Here is a 21907-nt window from a genome sequence, read left to right as displayed (position 1 = left end):
GCTTTCGCTGCCACAAATATTTTTCCAGCGGCGCAGCTAGAGCGAATTCAGCTATTTTGCAGCTCTGACAGCTTTTGGTGTGAACGTACAGTAAGTGTGCGCTATATTTGAGTATTTGCTCCACTTTACACACTAACCAACTGAAGCAGCTGTAAACCAGCAACTCTTGTGTTCTGCTAAGTTACTTGACTGTTTTTGTCAGTAGAGTCTGGTGGCTTTGATATAACGGCTTCAATTCCCTGTCAGAAAGGGCTGTCTGACAGCAGAGTAAAGAAGTGAAATTATTCTAAATATAATGCTCACTGAAACTGACATAGAATTGCTCTGGTGGGCCTTTTTTAGGTGGCTAAAAACTAACTGAGACAAGACTTCCAGTTTACGCCTGACATGGAGTAGTCGCAAATTCAACGTGCTCCGTATATTTTGTCATATTCATTTCAGTGCGACACGACATTTTAATATTCTGGTGGCGTAGCTTTGTACCTTACACTTTTAAAACCCTTTGGACAATTCACGGCGAGTAGGACACAGAAGAAGTCAAGTCGCAGTGCAAAGTTTAATTAGCTCTGCACTCAAGCAGACGCTAATGGATAATGCTAGCGCTAGCCTCCACCATCCCGACGTGGACCCTCCATCACCTACAGGGCAATCCGAGGAGAGCGCTCTTCTTCAGCTAATTAAGGCGGAGATGGCCACCTCTCATCAGCTACTGGGAAACATAATTAAACAAGAGATGGCTACTTTCCATGCTGAAATCAAACATGATCTGGAGGCCCTCCGCCAGGCTACCAAGGCTGACATCGCTGCTCCAAGAACGAAGTTTAGAGCCGAGGTGGCGTCTTTCTGCTCTACACAGACCGAGACGGCTACCACTATACGGGAGATGCATCAGTGAGATGGAGAGCGCCATTTCAAACCTCAAGCATAATACTGATAGTAATACTGTCGATAAACTGAAAGACCGGAATGACGATTTAGAAAACAGAAGCCGCCGTCCGAATTTGAGGATTATCGGGATCCCTGAGGGTGTGGAAAATGGCAAACCTACAGCAATGATGGCTTTGTTTTTTAGCTAGGTGCTGGGCAATGAGATAACTAATCCCCTGGTGCTAGACTGTGCTCATCGGTCTCTGGCTCCAAAACCCAAACCCAGCGACCACCCAAGACCCATGATAGTGTGGCTGCACTATTATTTGGACAAGGTGAAGATCCTACAAATATCCAGAAATAAGAGTGAGCTCAAATTCAGAGGGGCAAGAGTTCACATTTTCCCGGACATGCGCCCTGAGCTAAGCCGCCGCAGAGCAGCTTTTACCCTGGTCAAGGCCAAGCTGAGACAGGCAGGCATCTCATACGGATTGTACCACCCAGTGGAGCTGCGCCTGACCTCTGATGGCATCTCGTGCTCATTTTTTCTCGCTAAACGGATTTGTCCCACCTTGAATATGTAACCCAAATAAAAAGGAGTGTGTTTTTTATTGTTAAATTTAATTTCAATGTAGACTAAAATTATATCCTATTGATACACATGTATCAATAACATTTTTTTGTTTTCCATCCTAATACATACTTTTATTTTCTCTTATTTCTTTCTTTGAGCTTTATCGGACTTTATATGAAAAAAAATCATAGATTTGTGGGGGGTGGGGGGTGGTTGGGGATTGTGTTTGATGTTTGTACACATCTCCACATAATTTGTGTTTTTGTGTGTGCACATGCGCTGATGTCAGCCATATTTTTTGGATGTTGTGACTGCAGTTAATCCTATGGCAACCTGTAGTGATCATGGCTGATACTTTGCCAGCCAGAAGTGACGGTGACACTATTACAGTAAATTGTATTAGTTGGAACGCCAAGGGTGTTAATCATATCATCAAACGTAATAGAGTTTTATCACATTTGAGAAGTCTGGATGTTAACATCGCTTTCCTTCAAGAAACCCATCTCAGGACTTCTGACCATAGCAGAGTACGCAGGGGTTGAGTTGGACAATGATATCATTCTGATTATCAAGACAAGTCCAGAGGAGCTGCTATTCCCATTGATGAGCATGCGCCATACAGAACAGTAACTCCTTCAATCTCATTCTGACCTGTAAAAACACTCAGACAAGGCTGGGAAGACTCTGGCCCAACAGATTAGAGAGTACATGGCCTCTACTGTGATTACAAGCATTCAAAAACATGATGGTCAGATTTCTAACAATAAGCAGGAAATTAATTATGATTAATGAGCATGATTTTATTTCACCCTTTATACTTCTGAAGTGGTCCACGACCCTTTCAAACTTGACTCATTTTTTCAGAGCTTAAACCTACCTCAAGCAAATGAACCATTCATGGAGCAAATGGAAAAACTGTCTGTAGAAGAAACCAGAGTAGCCCTTAACAATATGCAAAATGCACAAGCCCCAGGACCTGATGGATTCACGGTTGAATTTTTTAAGAGGTTTGGGGAAAAGCTTTTGCCAATTTTGCTCTCTGTTTTTAATGAATCCTTTGTCGAAGGCTGCCTTCCACCAACCTTATGTCAGGCCTCTATTTCTTCATTACTGAAAAAGGATAAGAACCCTCTTAGCTGTGGGTCATTTTGCCCTATATCGCTGCTTAATGTTGATTGTAAACTGCTGGCTAAAACCTTGGCCCTTCGCTTGGAGCCCATCATTCCTTATATGATTTCTCCGGACCAAACTGGTTTCATAAAAAATTGTCTCTCTTTCTTAAATATTCTTAAATATTATGTATTCCATACACCTCAATCAACCATTACCTGAAGTAATAATCTCTCTGGATGCTGATGTATAAAGATGTATCCTTCGGTCGATGACTCTTGTAATAGATGTAAAACTTCCCCTGCTACACTAGCCCATACATTCTGATCTTGCCTGGGTCTTTCGGTTTACTGGTTTTCCATTTTTGAAGCCCTTTCCAAAATACTTGGAAGAGCAATTGATCCAAACCTTCTTACTGCAATTTTTGGTATTCAGTGTGAAGACAGTCATCTTCCTAAGGTACAGTCAAATTGCATTGCTTATGTCACCCTTTTAGCCAGAAGACTTATATAACTTAATTGGAAGCAGACAACCCCTCCCTCTTTTAAACATTGGGTCAGAGATACATTACAATTTTTGAAGCTAGAGAAGATAAGATTTGCGGTAAGAGGATCGAAGCAAAGTTTTAATAGTGCATGGCAACCTTTTATCACATGTCTGCTTGGTCAGCTGTAGGGTTTTAGTACTGTTGCTTCTCAACATCTGCTGCAGAACTTTAAATCACAGGCATGCGCATGCACACATACACACACTTTGTCTATTACTGTTTTTTGTTGTTTTTTTGTTTTGTTTTTTGTGTGTGTTTTTGTTTTTGTTTTTAATGGGGGCACATAATTATTTCATACTGGGTTTTATATGATTGCCTACTCCCAGGGGGAGACAAAAAAAAACAGATTTTATGTATTTTTGCATACATGTTTTCTTAAATGTGGAAACTAATAAATAAAGTGAAAAAAACAACAACAACTAACTGAGACAGTGTTTGCTTGGCACTGTTTGACTTTATTTATGTTGCACAGAGAATTCCTACCCAGAAGTTATTGTAAATAAACATTGTGATTTAGTCTGTTTGCTTCCTATGGAAACTATGGAAACTAGCTCAGAGCAAAGCCTGAAAATGAATTTCTAATCTTGAAAAGGGTAGTTCAGAAGCTATTTAGGAACTTTTGTTCAGCCAGTTCTGAGACAAACTTCATATGCTGATGGAGATAATAAAACGTGATTATAAGCTCCTGAACAGCTACCGAATTAGCTTTTTTTTTCCTTTAGCATTTAAGACTGTTAAGTCAGCTACTGTTATCAGCAGAAAGAGTTTATTCATCATTTACTCATTTACTTAATAGCAACCTCCATGTGCTGAGAAGTTGGTTCAACCAACCTCGAAAAAGTGGATCTGAGTTAATCAGTAATAATATATTGGCTAGTATCAACAGCTAGTCTCATTCCAAAATTGTCAAACACTGGCGCTTGGTCAATGACTTCTAGCGTCAGACACTGGCAAAAAAAGCCGTCCTTCCATATTTGCATGACATGCAGCTGATTGCCATTATTGTTTAAAAGTGCCCAGCTGTGTTGAGGGAAACACAGTGGGGACAACAACAAAACCTTGAAGGCTGGTGTTCGCTTCCCATAAGACTGTACAGCCAAACCCTGTTCTTTTTATCTAAACCTAACCATGTGCATTTGTTGTTGAAGCAAAAAACTTTGTGGCACTATACCAACGTAGTGTAGTATTTTGAAAGAGACTGTATGCAAACTGTACATTTCCTATGAAAACGAAAGTGTATTTTGAAAATGGAAAATGCATGTAACAAGCTGAAGTTGACATGGCATCCCAGAACGTCAACAACCAACACAGGGTACCTTGGACGTCATGTGGAAAGTCTATGACTAAATGTTGACATGTGATGACGTCGGAGTGACAATGTGTTGATTTACCCCATTCATGAAAACTGTGAACAGTGAATTTTTACATAACTCATCTGTTTAATGTTATTAAGGCTTTAAGTTATACATAATTAAGGGCGTGGCAGCTCTGAGTGCCAGGTGGGTTGGTCTGTTGACAAGTTCAGCATGTTTTCAGTTCACTCAAGTTAACTGTAACACTTTGATTACCTAAAAAGTCTTATTCAGCATTTGGTTGTACTAAGAGATCCTCCAAGGATTCAAATGTTCAGTTTTTCTGCTGAGTACATTTTGTTTTAATGTTTTTAAGCCTGTTTTTCGCAAGTGAAAATTTGCATTAGCATTAGCATTAGCATTATCCCATTTAACCATAGACTGTAAATGTTAAAAGCTAACAGCTAGCGTAAGCGTTATCTTCACCCACCCCCTCTTTCAAATATGATCACTTCTGGCTCCACAATTCCAAGATGGCGACAGCCAAAATGCTGTGCTCAAGGCTTGTAAACAGGAGTCCACAAACCAGTAGGTGACGTCAAGGTTGCTACATCAGCAAATTATTATTGATGCTGTTCGCATTCTAATAAGAAAACCCTCAGGTGGTAAATCTTTTTGGCTCAATTCAACTTTAACCACTCTCTCTGCATCTCTCGTTTCCAGATATCACAGTGCAGTTAGTATTGATGCATTTAACCAAAGAGCCACTGGTGCAGGCTCATTCACCATGCATAACACACTACCCACTCCTGATCAGATCAGCACAGCAAGTCCTCACACAAAGCACCGTGCTGAATACCTTCCACATCCTCAAGGTCATCTGACATAACGTCATCATCAATGGATTTCAGTGCTGTGGATTGACAGCACAATCACTTACTACTTTCTGAAATATGCTAATGGCAGAAAAGACCTCTGAACTCTTCTCTTTAAATGGGAGACAAAAATATACAACACAATTTGAGCTGAAAATAGACTTGGGCTAAATCTAATATAGGTCTTTGAAGTCTAATACCGATGTCAGTAGCAGATATTCAGAACTTTCCTGCTAAAAAATGACATGATAAATAAAGGTTTTGGACGGAAAATAATGTATAAAAGTCTTATAAATAAGTCTACATAAGGAGACATTGAAAATCACGGTTCTAGGTCCTTTAAACTGCATTAAAGGTATACTAAACTAAGCACAAAAGTAAGGAAATTTGTGTTTGGTAGATTGTTTCTTTGTTGTAACAATGCTTCTTGGCAATAAATCTTAAACCGTCGGAAAGCCTGTTTATTTCCCTTTTAAATGGTGCCTCATTTGTAAGGAACACACATTTGTGGGATGAGCAGCAGAGCTGAGTATGTGGGTGGCGCCCATGAAAAATTTTTCTGCCAATGCCAAACGGCTTTATTTTTGCTGTTGCTATTGACTCTTGTTTTAAGCTTCTGGTACCCCCAGGTACTCCAGCTAGTGTTCTGCAAACCAAGTTGCGGCATTATTTGGAGTGAGCCCGAGCACCATCTGCAAACTGAAGGTCAAGTTCCATATAACAGGGGATGTCAGAGACAGGCCGCGAAGTTGGCATCCCGAGAAGACGGCACCCCCAAGGAGACTGTTTTCTCATCCTGTCAGCACAGGTTTGCAGGACAATATGGCCGACGGCTCTCTGCCCAGACAATCCAGAACAGACTGCACGCAGCCAATCTCCAATCTCATAGGGCTGCCAGGAGGCCTGCCATGACTGCCCTTCACCATCAGGCCCGTTTGCGCTGGTGTAGGCAACACGTGCACTGGAACCTGAACATGTGGAGGAACGTTATGTTCAGCGATGAGTCCAGATTCTGCCTATGGCAGTTGGATCATAGGGTCAAAGTGTGGAGAAGACGCGGAGAACGCTTTTCTGATTGCTGCACAGATACATTGTTCAGTCTACATTGATTGCTACAGAGTAACATTTTTTGGTGGAGGCAGTGTGATGGTGTGGGGCGGCATCTCCCTCACTGGAAAAACGAGGCTTGTCATCATTGGAAGCAATTTCAATGCAGAGAGATATCGAGATGAAATTCTGCAACCAGTGGCAATCCCATATCTCCACAGTCTGAGACCAAACTCTATCCTCCAAGATGACAACACTTGCCCCCACAGAGCAGGGTTTATCAGAGACTACCTCCAGAATTTAGGAGTGGAGAGGATGGAATGGCCTGCCAGCAGTCCTGACCTCAACCCCATTGAACACTTGTGGGATCAGCTTGAGCGTGCTGTTCGTGCCAGTGTGACCAACACAACCACATTGGCTGACTTGTGACAAATGCTGTTTGAAGAATGGGATGCCATCCCACAGCAGTGTGTGACCAGGCTGGTGACCAGCATGAGGAGGAGGTGCCAGGCTGTTGTGGCTGTGTATGGTTCTTCCACACGCTACTGAGGCTTCTGTTTGTTAAATGAATAAATTGTTAAATTGCCAATATGCCTTGTTTCTTCAGACTTCAATCATCCAATCCACCAAACAACACCAAACAATAGCAAAAAAAGAGCTGTTTAGCATTGGCAGATAAGATTTGGCAAATTCTTCATGGGCACAACCCACATTCTCTGCTCTGCTGCTCATCCCACAAATGCATGTTCCTTACAAATGTGGCACCATTTAAAAGGGTAATAAACAGGCTTTCCAACGGTATAAGATTTATTGCCAAGAAGCATCGTTACAACAAAGAAATAATCTACCAAACACAAATTTCCTTACTTTTTGTACTTAGTTCATATTTGCTATATTTCCATTTTTTCAGCACCGTGATTTTCCAACCTGTTCTCATTCCCAGGTTGTCAAAAACCACTGCTTTGTTACAACCCTCTGCGTGTGAGGTTGACACCAAAGGAACCCTTGCCCTAATGCTCTTTAGTTGTAATGTAGCTGTACTGACACAGCTGCTAACATGAGTAGCAAGCACACCACAGAACAGCTAGCCAAAGTGCACTGTAAAACCCCAATCCATTCATGATACAGATTTTAATTGAAAATCTACACAGTAGCCCCGGATTGTCAAAATCACTTTTTTTGTCAAAACTTTATGTTCACTTGACACAAAAACTCATCCCTTTTGAGCTTGTCACAGTATTTTATGTTAAGTCAACAATTTTTGAGTTTTGAGTTAATTTGACTATAATGTATAAAACCGATTTTGCCTAATTAGTTTAAGGCCAATGAACAACACTATTATTGTGCACTTAAAATGTTGTGGCATGTTGGGGCTAAATGGGTGGAGTTTCCCAGCATGCCATGAGACAATGTGTTTAAGGCTATAAGCTGAAGAAAACTGTGTTTAAATGTGTTCTAAATCACTCACCTTACCCATTACTCAGTAATTAATGTTTATATGTCACAATGTCTCTAATGGGTTACAGTTAATGTTGTGGTAAAAGAAATTTTGCACCATGAGATATATTAGAGATGGGAAACATAAAGTTGTTCTGAGGTGAAATAGTTATTATTTTTTGGCTGGTTTACTCAAAACTTTTAGTTAAGTACAGGGCAGGAATTTCACAAGGGCCACGAGGGCCATGGCTCTCGTGGTCTCCCAATTTGGCCCTGTGCCCTTGAAAAAAATATTTGCCCTAAGGCCACAGTGGCCTTGATGCCCCGCCCGCACTGCCCCAGGTGATTTTGCGGTTTTCTCCTCTGCCTCTTTCCTGTCAACACGGCTTTGACACCTGCGTCTACTGAGAAAAAAATAATGCTATGACAATCTGGATTCTTATTGGGCAACATCAAATGAGACGATGCGTACATCACCAGTGGGCGGTTTGATTCGAGCCTGGCATGAACCGCTCGGACGGGCTGTAATGACAGTCTGACACCAATCTATCACCGGCCAACCAGGAGACTTCATCAAACGCCTGGACAGGGATCGGTAACGAGACCCGGTATTAAACAGCCCAAGGCACATTTAATCAACACCGTAGTAACAGTAAGCTCCGCCATTATCGGCGTTACTTTTTAAAGTTTCGGTTTCAGCATCATTCTGCAGCCCTATCTCCTGCTCTCTGCATGTCACCCCTCACAGCGTGCGCACACACACACCCACACAGACACACAGACTCAACAGCAGAGAGGCGGCAGTGCAGATGAAGGGAATTTAACTTCAAGATTACTCTAGTTAACGACAACTACGCTTGTTACTGTGAGTAAGTGCAATAAAACCTCTGCCAGCCGAGCCAATACTTTATCAATACATGTGATCAGCACGTAGAATATTTCAATCCGCTCTGTCCACAGTCTCTCATTCACCGCTATTATGATTTATGATCGCGGTCGACACAAGCACACAAGCACAAGGCTTTTCACGTTTTCAACAAGTATTTTCTAACATGTATATTGTGTTCAGAAATAAATCACTAATTTTCCTTTACCTAAACTTTAACCAGCCAATTTCAGCCATACAGATATTCTTGCTTTGTACAAATAACAAAAGCCTGAATTATGTTTGTTTTCATATCTTTAAAAATTTCAAAATCAAGGAAATTTCTCTGGTATGTCTATTTTGCTATTTTGAAAACATACCGAACCATGACACCACTGTAACATATCGAACTGAGTCGTGAATTTTGCGAACCGTTAAACCCCTACTATTAACACATCTATCAGACATGGAGTAACCAAATATATCTGGAGCTGTGCCCTTCGGCACTTCACAAATCCAATATTCACTCTACCTTTAGCTCTGCTTTGATGAAGCAGAATGTCTCATTCGCAGACTTCAATGGTCAGTTTACACATGAGTAGAAGTTTCGTACTAGCAGTAATGGAAACATGTTCACTAGCTGTAGTCACGAGGGAAACTGTCTCATTTGATGACAAATTTAAGGGCTACACTGTGTGTTATACTGACACCATGACTCACCCTCTTCATCGGAGACATCCAGCACTTCAGTCATGGTCTCTGGCACATTCAGCTTGTGTTTCTCTGTCACCGTCTGGCAGCATGGGAGGAAATGGAAACCATTAATTCTACATCACACCATAAACTCACTTTCCTGTTTGTCAGTTAAACCTAGCTGAAACCAATGTAGTATGGCACAACAGTGCTGCAATAATTCTCCCTACTTGAAGTTTGTAATGTTCAGTGTTAGTTGAAACAGTTATAGAGAGCAGTTGACTCAACTGTGTTTTCATTTTGGGGGCTCTAATTTTGTGCTGAAGTTGAAGACTACACTGCATTATACTAAGAGGTGTTTCTAATATTTACCCTCACTGATATAAATACATGGACAAAATATAAATATAGAATAATAGAAATAGCAAATCCTAAAAAAGAGATTTCAAGCTTACACTCTAAGGGTTTGTATGGCATTGTAAAGTAATTCTAAATTAAGTAACTCAAAATATGAATTCTTAGTTTTAATTTATATGGAAATGCAAAGCAAAAATCAATTGCAGGCTGTATTCACAATTTTTCTTTATTTTGTATATCCCACGCATTTTGAAAGGCTTTGATCACGTGATCACGCTGACAGCAGTAAACTAGGAAGCAGTCCCAAGTGCTTGTAAGGATGGGGTTGGGGTGGTGAATGGGTCACTAAAAACAAACTTTCGCCTGGAGTCACATATTTGGATCCATCGTGAACTTTGAGTCATAGGTACATCCTCAACATGTTTCTTTTCTTAAACCTAACCACAGTGACTTTTATTGCCTAAACCTAACCCCCATTTGAACTATGACCACCAACACTTAATCAGTTCATCATTGAATCACAGAGAACGTTTGTGCAAAATTTGAAGAAATTCCCTCAAGGCACTCTTGAGATATTGCGCTCATGAGAAAAAGACAAACAAGGTCACAGTGACCTTGACCTTTGATCTATGACTACCAAAATCTAGTCAGTTCATCGTTGAGTCCAACTGGACATTTGTGCCAACTTTGAAGAAATTCCCCTCAGGCGTTCTTGAGATATCATGTTCACAAGTATGGGATGGACATACATATACATATGGACGGACGGACAACCCCAAAGCATAAAGCCTCCTACCATGGCTATCGCCGGTTGGGAGACATAAGAACTTTGTTATTAGGTTTATTTCCTCAGGTTTAGGCAACAAAAGCTAATGGTTAGGCTTAGAAAAAAACCCATCATGATTTGGCTTAACTTAAGTTTGTTTATTTATTTATTACATTATCAATATTAAAATGTAACGTCATGTGACATAAGTCACCAGCTTGGTATACTAGCAGCCTATGTTGTTATTAAAATAACCTGATTGACCTATGCTGTCAGACAGAACACAGACAGTGGCCTACTGACACATCTATCTCAGCTCCCACCAGCTATATTTAGACTTTCTCGCTGCAACAGTTGCTGCCGCCCAGTGCATCTCATACTACCGCTAAAGGGTGCCTCAACGCCCTCTGACCAAGCTTTGCTATTTAACGAGACGGGAGTGAGGCCAAGTTGGTTTTATTGCTTATGAATGACACTTTTCATTTGTAAGTGGGATAATGTGTTATTCTTCTGTCACACTTTTGCTCTGAAACAGTGCTCACTAGGATCTACAGGGATTTATATGTTTGGTAACATAAGTGCAATAATCTATAATGGTAGATAATAAGAATTTATTTGAGGAGTTGCAGGTGTGTGTGTGAGGTACCGTTGTGGTGGTAATGATCTCCTCAGTGACGACCCTCAGTGTGTCCACCACAGAAATGTAGCCCAACCTCCGAGCAATCCCCAGGGCAGTGTTTCCATTCTGGACAAGAAAACACAGTGAAGGTGATGTGTGTCTATGTATAGTGAAGTGTATGTTTGTGTTTTTGTTTTGGTTTACGTACCACAGTGATGGCATTGGGCTTGGCACCGCTTTGCAGCAGTACATTAATGATGTGTGTGTTTCCTTGCTGGGCTGCCTGGTGAAGGGGAGTGTATCCATTCTGGAATGAAAAGAACACAGAAGATAAAAATTTAGAAAGTACAAATTGATTAAGTAAATTTATTATTTTTCTTTTGCTTTGATTCTAAAGGATCTTTAACATACAGGCAGCTACAGTTGCAATCAAAATTATTCAACCCCCATTGCATATTAGGCTTATTGGCAAAATGTACAATTTTTCAGCTGTTTGCAATAAACAAAGTAGACAAGAACAGTTGAAATAGTTTAATAAAACCAATATTACCATGGGTTTTATCCAAATTCAACGCAAAATGCTACTTTTAATCACTACTGCAGTCTCAAAATTATTCAACCCCCTGTCTCAAGCACACCTGATGCAACTAATCACAATTATTCAACCCCCTGTTTCAAGCACACCTGGTGCAACTAATCAAGGGCTTCATTAGTTCAGGTGTGCTTGAGATAGAACACATAAATACCTCAACTGGCTAGGGGTTTGTTGAGAGTAACGTTTGATTGCATGTTAGAAATATGGCTAAGTCAAAAGAATTGTCCAAAAAGTTCAGAGAAGAAATCATTGCCTTGCACAAACAAGGAAAAGGATACAAAAAGATAGAAAAAGCTCTGAATGTTCCTAGAGATACAGCTGGAAGCATAGTTTGCAAGTTCAAAGTTAAAGGAACACTGGCTACACTACCTGGACGTGGCAGAAAGAGGAAACTATCAGCGGCTGACACCAGATTCCTGAGGAGGCAAGTGGTCAAAAACCCTCGAGTGACTGCAAAACACACTTGGTGGCAGCAGGCACTGAGGTTTCAGTTTGTACAATAAGGCGCATACTAAACACCGAAGGGCTCCATGCCCAGACTCCAAGACGTACACCACTACTGACCCAAAAGCACAAGAAAAGTCGGCTCCATTATGCTCAAAACCATATAAATAAGCCACAGAAGTTTTGGAATTCTGTTCTGTGGTGTGATGAAACAAAACTGGAACTTTTCGGGCCTATGGAACAGCGGTGTGTCTGGAGGAAGAAGAATGAAGCATATGCTGAAAAGAACACCCTGCCTACAGTGAAGCATGGCGGTGGCTCAGTGATACTCTGGGGCTGCTTTGCTGCCTCTGGCACTGGAAACCTGCGGCGTGTGGAAGGCATGATGGATTCAGTCAAGTATCAGGAAATCTTAGGTAAAAACGTTGTGCCGTCTGTGAGGAAGCTGAAGCTTGGGCGTCATTGGACCTTCCAACAGGATAATGATCCCAAGCATACCTCAAATTCCACCAAGGCTTGGTTTCAGAAGAAGAAATGGAAGATTCTAGAGTGGCCGTCAGTCGCCTGACTTGAACCCCATAGAAAATCTCTAGTGGGATTTGAAGAATGTGGTTGCAAAACGCACACCCAAGAATATTACTGAACTGGAGGCCATTGCCCATGAGGAATGGGCTAAGATTCCTCAGGAACGCTGTCTGAAGCTGGTGTCTGGCTATGCATCACGTTTGCAGCAGGTCATAACAGCAAAAGGGTGCTCTACTAAGTACTGAAGATGCTTGTCATGAAGGGGTTGAATAATTTTGAGACTGCAGTAGTCATTGAAAGTAGCATTTTGTGTTGAATTTGGATCAAAACCCTTGTAATATTAGTTTCATTGAACTACTTAAACAGTTCTTGTGTAATTTGTTTATTGCAAACAGCAGAGAAATTGTATATTTTGCCAATAGGCCTAATATTCAATGGGGGCTGAATAATTTTGATTGCAACTGTAATATAAAATGGCTCACTGTGAAATAAAATAACGCTGGCTAAATGAGTGATGCTGGTCTCTGGTGAGTGGTGCGGCTGTCATTATAACAACAACATTTTCTAAGTTGTCTGTTTACAGTACCCACTTCCACAATATAGTTTTAACAAAAAAAGTTGGGATTAAGTTATAATTACAAGTTTTTACTAGATGCACTGATGTTGTGTAGTATTGACAGCATTTTTAGTGCATGGTTCTCAACCAGGGGTTGGGGAACCACCAGGGGTCCTTGAGGGAGTTCCAGGGGTCCCTAGGAAAATGTGAAATTAATTTTCACTATTTATTTCATTATAAAAGTGACCTCAATGCAAGTGCCCATGCAAGAGTCATAAGCATAGCATAGATTTTTTTGGGTAAGCTAGGGACACGTCCCCCTCATGTTTAGACCATGTGCATATAAGTCCACCAGCAAAAACACTAAAGTACTAATAGTATTTTTATTTTGACAAACTGCTAGAATGCGACGATTTGGTGTTTTGATTGGGAGTGGGGGTAGTCTACCCCTCTCCCAAACCTCAACATGGAGGACTGGGCACTGCATTTGTCTGCCTCCTCGCCCTTGACCTGTCTGGTTTGGTTGAACATTCCAAGGGTATAAAAACCCCCTCCGGCATAGCTCTTAGGGTCACCGGAGTATGAAAGCCTCTCCATGATGGCAAAGTTGCAATCCAAGAGATGAAAACAGACAACTATAGGAAACAACTCTAAGGAAGAGAACTTGGGATCCAGTGGACAATGCAGGAGCAGCTGGATGACCTTGACTTCGCAGACAAGATAGCTATCCTTAAACACACACAGATACAAATGACTCTTACAAGCTGCGTCAAAACTTGGTCTGACAGCAAAGACACAGGTCATGAAGTTGCACTCCAAAACCAGCAACCCTATTATCATACACAACAAGGCCGTAGTGGAGGTGGAAGAGTTCACATACTTGGGCAGTGTTGTGGACATTGGCAGAGGGACAGAGGCCGACATAAAAAGTAGAATCAATAAGGCTAAGGTATTGTTTAACATACTCAGAAAGATCTGGAGCTCAAAATACAGATCAATCAACATCAAAATAGGCATTTTCGATTCCAATGTAAAGCAGGTGTTGCTGTATGGATCACAGACATAGAGAACAACAAAACACACAACATACAAGCTGCAAACTTTCATGAACACCTGCCTCAGGAGAATACTAGACATCTTGTGGAGAGACAAAGTAAGCAATGCAGACCTGTGGAAAAGAACAAAACAGGATCCCACTGACTCACAAATTCTAAGGAGAAAGTGGAGTTGGATTGGACACACCCTCTGAAAAGCTGCCACAAACATCACCTGACAAGCCCTGAAATGGAACCCACATGGAACAAGGAAGAGAGGTTTCCCCAAGAACAGCTGGAGGAGAGGTGTCCAGAATGAAACGTCTAGGACAGACCTCACGGACTGCGTTTTTTTCATCTGTGTAACATTGCAGAAATTAGGCCTATCCTGTCCCAAAAAGATGCAGAATAATTGATCCACGCTTTTGTTACCTCTAGGCTGGATTACTGTAATTCCCTATTATCAGGTAGCTCTAATAAGTCTTTGAAAACTCTCCAGCTAATCCAGAATGCGGCAGCACAAGTACTGACAAAAACTAAGAAACAAAATCATATTTCTCCTGTTTTAGCTTCTCTGCACTGGCTCCCTGTAAAATCCAGAAATGAATTTAAAATCCTTCTCCTAACTTACAAAGTTCTGAATGGTCAAGCTCCATCATATCTTAGAGAGCTCATAGTGCCCTATTATCCCACCAGAACACTGCGCTCTGAGAATGCAGGGTTACTCTTGGTCCCTAAAGTCTCCAAAAGTAGAACAGGAGCCAGAGCCTTCAGCTATCAAGCACCTCTCCTGTGGAATCATCTCCCTATTTCAGTCCGGGAGGCAGACATCGTCTCCACATTTAAGACTAGACTTAAGACTTTCCTTTTTGATAAAGCTTATAGTTAGGGCTGGCTCAGGCTTGTTTTGGACCAGCCCCTAGTTAGGCTGACATAGGCCTAGTCTGCCGGGGGACCTCCTATAATACACCGAGTACCTTTGCTCCTCTCTCGCCTTTGCTTACATTCATGTCCTGTTACTGCATCCCACTAACTTGGCTTCTTCCCCGGAGCCTTTGTGCTCCACTCTCTGGCAGGTTACCTCGTATGCCAGCTGTGCCTGCATTGTGTGACGTGGTTGTGCTGCTGCCGTGGTCCTGCCTGATGCCTCCTCCTGCTGCTGTTATTATTAGTCATACTTCTACTGTTATTATACACATATCATTATTGTCACATACATATACTATCATATACTTACAACATATTGTACCACAATAGCCGTAATTATTATTATAATATCATTACTTAAATTAATGTTGTTGTAAGCTACTGTCATTACTGTCTGTCCTGCATCTCTCTTTGCCTCTCTTTATGTCTCATTTTGTCATATGGAATACTGTAAATCTATTATGTTGATCTGTTCTGTACGACATCTATTGCATGTCTGTCCATCCTGGAAGAGGGATCCCTCCTCGGTTGCTCTTCCTGAGGTTTTTACCATTTTTTTTCCCCGTTAAAGGGGTTTTTCTGGGGAGCTTTTCCTTATCTGCTGTGAGGGTCCAAAGGACAGAGGGATGTCGTATGCTGTAAAGCCCTCTGAGGCAAATTGTGATTTCTGATATCGGGCTTTATAAATAAAATTGGTTGACTGATTGATTGAACTGGGGAGATCTAGAGCAAACTGCCAACAACTGAGTGAAATGAAGATATTTGTCAATGGCCTATGCTCCCTAGAGGAGCAAAGGGCTTAAGTAAATAAATAAGTGAGAACGCGACCCATAGATGCAACAGGTTGCAACTTGCCATAAAAGGAAAGAAGATGAAGCAAATATGAACAGTTGAAGCAGGAAGTACCATGACATTTCCTCCATCATTTTATGCACAAAAGGCTCAAATTGTTGCATTAAAAATCACCAGAATGCAGGAAATAAAGTGTTTGATGCTCAGATTTCTTGGGGAGGATAAAAAACAACAACAACGACAAAAAAATAACAAATACAAAAACAAAAAACCACACCCTTGGTTAAAACCCGTAACACCAACTGCAGTTGACAACTATAGAATTATGGTCTGAATCATAATTAACAACAAAAATCTTTTCAAATGAAGGTCCCTCAAGCAGAACATTATTAAACTGGGTCCATGACCTAATGTATATAAATTTAGGGGCCCCTGACACAAAAAAGGATGAGAACCACTGCCTTAGTATGATATAAAAAGATGTATTAAGGCCTTTATTAGTAACAAAAGTTTCTTATCAAAACAGAGTCATTTAATTTGGAGGAAAAGATGTCATGATAACATTAAATATGATGTTAAAAGATCGTATGACCTTATGAGAAAACTCTCTCACTGATGCAACAGTAAAAGCAGCGTGTTAGAAATAAAAATTACAGGGGCGTCGGTAGTGTAGTGGATAGTGCTGGCGCCCCATGTACAGAGGCGATGCCTCGCTGCAGCAGTCGCAGTTTTGACTCAGGCTTGCGACCATTTCTGCATGTCACCCCCCGCTCTCTATCTCTCACCCCCTTTCACTCTGTCCTATACAATAAAGGCAAAAAAGCCCAAAAAATAATCATCTTAAAAAGAAATAAAAATTACAGAATACAATGATAGCATTAATGAATATTAAATGTTAAAAATGTGGAGTTCAAACAACAACGACTTTCTGAGCGCTTTACTTTAGTTTCAGTACCTTGGTCTTGGCGTTGACACTGGCTCCATTCTGAAGCAGGAAGTTGACCATCTTGGCGTTGCCATAGTGACATGCTACAATTAGCGGGGTGTATCCCAACTGCAAAACAACAGCAAATCTGTTTTACCGATTATCAATAACACAAAAATCAACACCTTCTCACTCCGACCTTGTGACATATCCACATTTGGTCATGGACTTTCCACATTGAGGTATGAGGTGCAAGGTACCCTGGGACATTGTGTCAACTTCAGCCTGTCACATACATTGTCTTCCATTTTCACAGGAAATTTACAGTCTGTTTCAAAATAAACACACTACGTTGGTACAACAAATGTTAGCTAAATGTGGCAAAATGTTGCTGTTAATTTCAGTGTGAGCCACTTTACAAACGGCACCCCACTGATAAAATCTTGGCATGAGAGAGTGCAGAAAATGATGCGGTAAAATAAACAAAATGATCGTTCATACTTTGGTCTGCTGGTCGAGGTTGGCTCCGTTCCTGGCTAGAATCTCGGCAACAGCCACTTTATCCTCCTGGGCTGCCAGATGGAGGGCAGTTAGGCCACTCTGCAGGAAGAGCACACACACAACCCTTAGTATGTTCCACCAATTCAGACACATTCTGTCCATTCTGTCTTGTCAAATAAACTACTGCAGATAATTTGACACTGTAATTAGATATACTGTATGTTGTCCTTTGGCTAAGATTTCTTTACCCTAAATAATAATAGGGCAATTAAAGATATTTAAACTTAATTGTGTTGATGATTTATTGATGTATGACTAAAATCCAATGCAGGTTTCTGCAGTACCTTGGTTTGCACATTGACTTGGGCTCCCTTGCTGATAAGCACGGCAGCCATGTCTGCATGGCCCTCCTGGGAGGCCAGATGGAGCGGAGTGACGCCCTGTTTAGTCAGGATGTTGGTCTCAGCTCCATACTGCAGCAGCACTGTGGCGATTTCCATCTGGTTCTTCTTAGCGGCAATGTGGAGAGGAGTGTAGCCATTCTGAATCATGAGAGAAACTGCTGTCACTGCTGACTGGTAACTCTGACTGCTTGTTGTTGACTTGTTGGCAGATGAACACCTCATACACCTATATGTGTCTTGGGAATTAACATGAACAGCCTTGATTTCACTCTAAGTTATCCATTAGCAGATGTGTGGACTCGAGTCAGACTCAAGTCACAAATTTGATGACTTCAGACTCGACTTAACAAAATAAAAAAAAAAGACCTGACTTAGACTTTAACACCAGTGACTTGTGGCTTCACTTGGACTGGAGCCTATGACTTGAAAATACTTGATAGCTTCTCCCAAGCCCAAAGATTAAAAAGTATATTATTTCAAAATGAATTTCCGGTCATTTCCTGAATCTACTAACATAAGGGCTATTTGTTCCCAGCAAGCTGACCCTTAATTTTCCATATCTACTCTGTTTGTGCCAAAATTCATTTGAAGTGAATTTTTAAAAATACTTTCACGGCAAAAGTTGATGATTTATATTATTGAGATTAATTAATCACAGAGCAGGTTACTAATTAGATTCATTTTTTTAATCGCTTGACAGCCCTATTAAAAAGTCAAGGCAAATTTTCCTAATTTAAAGTAGGATGTCACACATGGTACATACAATAATAGGTATGGAATAGGCCATCTGTTCTAGAAGATGTAAGTGTTTAGTAATATTGACAAAATGCTTAGTAGTGGGACAGTTTTTCTGGGGGCAGTATTTTGCAATCACCTTTTTACTTGCTGGGGAAGGACCTTTTAACAGTGAAGGAGTCAGAATTGCCCATTGGGACATTTTTCAGGACTTTTTCTAAACAACTGGTTTTCAGAGGAGGCCAAAATTAAAATATAGTTGGTTTGAGGTGTCTATGATAAAAAAAAGACAATTATTGACAAAAATCTGATTTTAAATAAGACTATTTTACATGCACCTTAAAGGGACACTGTGTAACATTTTCAGTTGTTAATTAGCAAAAACTGATGTCTGCATTCATAAATATGTCGTCATTGGTGTCACATTACTTCCACCAATAATCTGACTTATTCTCGTAAAAGGAGAATTTCGAATTTGTTTGTACATTGTGTGGGTAAGTCGTCTGGCGGGGTTCCATAACGTTTCGCCATCTTGAGAATACGTCCGCCAGCAAGGGATATACAGCCCTGCCTTTGGCGTTTTGGTTGAGAGCCAGGCCAGCGCTGCGTGACTGAAAAGCCGAAGGAGAGGAGCAAGAGGTGCTTCGCCACTACCCCAGCACTACTGCAGCTTAACAAAGTCCCACTCTTTGAGCATAATGCAGGATCATGCATATGCAGCATCACGGGAGACGGAATCCTCGTCGCCAAGAAAGCGCAGAAGGGAATCAAAAAGGCAACTTGACCGGCGAATTCAAAAAACGAGGTTTTACATCAGGGTAGCCTTTCCCAGGTGGAAAGAGCTGCTGAAGGAGAAAGGTAATGCAATCACACTAACAGCTGTTAGCCTCTGTTGGCGGCCAGCACCTCTGTCAGCGGCTCAGTGATGCGAGGAGAGGGATGAGGTGTGTGAGGTTGAGCCACTTGTCAGTTGTCAAAAGACAAGAAGGGATTGGTTTGTTTCGATTTACACCCACCCCAACAGTCCTACGTTGTAAACACAGCCAGCATGGTGAGGAGGGGGTTTGTCAACTTGCGTCACGTGTGTCTGTGTAGGAGCCTGAATGAATACTCCATGAAGTATCGGATGACATGGTTACATCAATGTTATCATAGCTTTTTGGTACACAGCGGCTACCACTGTTGCAATACGCATTTGAAACAGTGAGGCGCTAGAGTGCGCTATTTGTTTGAATGCAATATATGATTTCGTTACATGGGAGCTGTGGCTTTATGACAGTTCCTGACTTCAGCTAGCTATTGTCCCATCTACTGTCAAGTGGCACAACTCACTAAGCTTTAATGTTCTATCATGAGGTAAGACACCAATGCAACATAAGAGACCTTTCTTAGTAGATTTCATCTTTTCCACTGCTACCATTGGAAAGATTTCTGACAGTTCCAACTGTATGTTTATGATGGCTGTGTGATCAGATGTGACTCAGTTACGATGACTGAGAAAAAGGGATGCCAGTTTAAGGCTAATTTTAGAACCACATCTAAAAAAAACAACAACAAAAAAACATGTTGTACCTTCTGACTTAACTGTCCACTACTTGTAATATCTTGACTTGACAATTAATCTTCCACTCCATCTTCCCATTATCTCTACACAAATTTGCTTTACTTTTGTCAACACATGCACATGCTCTCTTTCTTTTCTACTTAATATATACACTACCCTAGCCCCTGGATGGAAATGTTAGCTGTAACGTTAGCCTCCTGGATTTCATTTGCCTTGTCAGCCTGTGTGGAGGCAGCTTTCTGAGTTGACTGGAAAAATGTGTTCATTACATTATTATTGGGGTTTAAAGCCCTTTTCAGTCCCTCTTTTCTTCTTTTCTGGCATCCCAATTTCAGTGCAGGTCCTGGCATAGCAGGGAATTCGCTATGTTGGCTATTCATTTTTTTTTCCACAACAGCTGCATACCAAAAAAGGCTTACACCAAATTAAGGAGAGGTCTTTTCATTAGCAAACAGGCTTCATTTTGAAGAAACACTATGTATATTTTTGTTGTTTAAAGCAGCCGGGCCCCAGAAAGCTTCCCCCGTTTGCCCACTTATGTTCAGCCCAGTTGGCTGAGGACTCTCACCTTGGCCATGGTGTGAGGGGATGCTCCTTTGTCCAAAAGCAGGAGCGCCACCTTCTGGTTATCATAATGTGCTGCAACATGGAGTGGGGTGAGGCCATTCTGTAAGGTATGGACGGTGAGTGCACATGGATTAAACAGTTAGTTGTTAGTGCAGCAACAAGCCATTAACACCACACACACTAACACACACAGTTAAGAGACAGTGTTGAAAAGCACAAGTCTGCAGGTTGAGATGAATAAGAGTTATGTTAGACAACAAAAGCTGGAAGCTTCACTGACTGGCTCCTTATTATGTTGCAAGGAACTACATATTCAATGAAAAAAAACAAAAAACGAATTTTATGTAAATGGCATCTGTTATCTGTTTAATGTTTTCTGAAATAAATCATAGTTAATCCAAATGAAGCAATGGCTTTATTCAAACTAGGCTTACCAGGGCTACTGTGGTCACCTTAACCTCAATAAAGAAAAATGGCAACACACGTTTTAGATTTTAAAACTTTTTACAAATAACATACAGGATTCGGACTTCACCATATCATTCAAAGGGTGGACATGATAGATCATACTGTACACTAAAAACTATAAAGATATAGTCAGAATGTTTTTATCTTGGATGCATACCTTCCCAACAAAATCAGGTGGGGCACGACGCTGCAGCAGAAGTTTGGCTACATCTAGGCTTCCATACTTGGAGGCCACATGCAGGGGAGTAAAACCTTTCTGTGAAGAGAAACAGCCACAAAGGAGAGACAGAAAATGTGTTTAAAGACAGTAATGTCAAGATATCTAGATATACCTTAATTTAGGTCAACTTCAGTCCTGTAGTACCATTTATCAATCTATATGGTTTTGGATTGAGTTTAAGAGTCTTGTCGATATCTCCAATATAATGAAACTAGCTAGCACCTAGCTTGTGGTGCTTAAACCACCACTCAACAGCAATGTCTGTTTCCAGAAATCAGGAGCCGGTTACTCAAGATAATCCAAAGACCTTGTTGTGAGCAGTTTCATGTAGGAACTATTTTCTTTCATTGAGTTGTTCAAATGTATTTTTTGGCACTTTGAGCACCACAAGCCGAGTGCCATCTAGTTCCATGATATTGGAAAGAAGGCAGACATCAGTGTGGCTGATATCTCCAACACTAAGCAACTCACACCAAAACTATTTAGAAGAGGAAAAATAATGACTTTTGATTTTTGGGTGGACTGTCCCTTTCAGGGTTCCTGGGACAAAATCTTGTCAGATAAGATTATCTGAGGCCTAATGGACTGTTGTGATATATAA

General features: G+C 41.0%; 1 protein-coding gene across 7 annotated transcripts in view; it reads right to left on the bottom strand.

Annotated features, from left to right (window-relative positions):
- ank2b (ankyrin 2b, neuronal) overlaps nucleotides 1-21907 on the bottom strand; it is a 423224-nt gene that overhangs the window by 69874 nt on the left and 331443 nt on the right. For all 7 annotated transcript variants that reach the window (XM_078164851.1, XM_078164850.1, XM_078164848.1 and 4 more), the window contains 8 exons: nucleotides 21244-21342; nucleotides 20620-20718; nucleotides 17693-17890; nucleotides 17349-17447; nucleotides 16878-16976; nucleotides 11258-11356; nucleotides 11077-11175; nucleotides 9335-9407 (listed from right to left, as the gene is read on the bottom strand). In XM_078164851.1, the coding sequence (XP_078020977.1) occupies nucleotides 9335-9407; nucleotides 11077-11175; nucleotides 11258-11356; nucleotides 16878-16976; nucleotides 17349-17447; nucleotides 17693-17890; nucleotides 20620-20718; nucleotides 21244-21342 (865 nt within the window). The remainder of the gene's footprint in view (nucleotides 1-9334; nucleotides 9408-11076; nucleotides 11176-11257; nucleotides 11357-16877; nucleotides 16977-17348; nucleotides 17448-17692; nucleotides 17891-20619; nucleotides 20719-21243; nucleotides 21343-21907) is intronic.

This window comes from Epinephelus lanceolatus, chromosome 22 (genome assembly GCF_041903045.1).
Source record: "Epinephelus lanceolatus isolate andai-2023 chromosome 22, ASM4190304v1, whole genome shotgun sequence".
Classification (NCBI taxonomy): domain Eukaryota; kingdom Metazoa; phylum Chordata; class Actinopteri; order Perciformes; family Serranidae; genus Epinephelus; species Epinephelus lanceolatus.
Note: the sequence above shows the minus strand (reverse complement) of the source record. Positions and strands in the feature narration are given on the sequence as shown.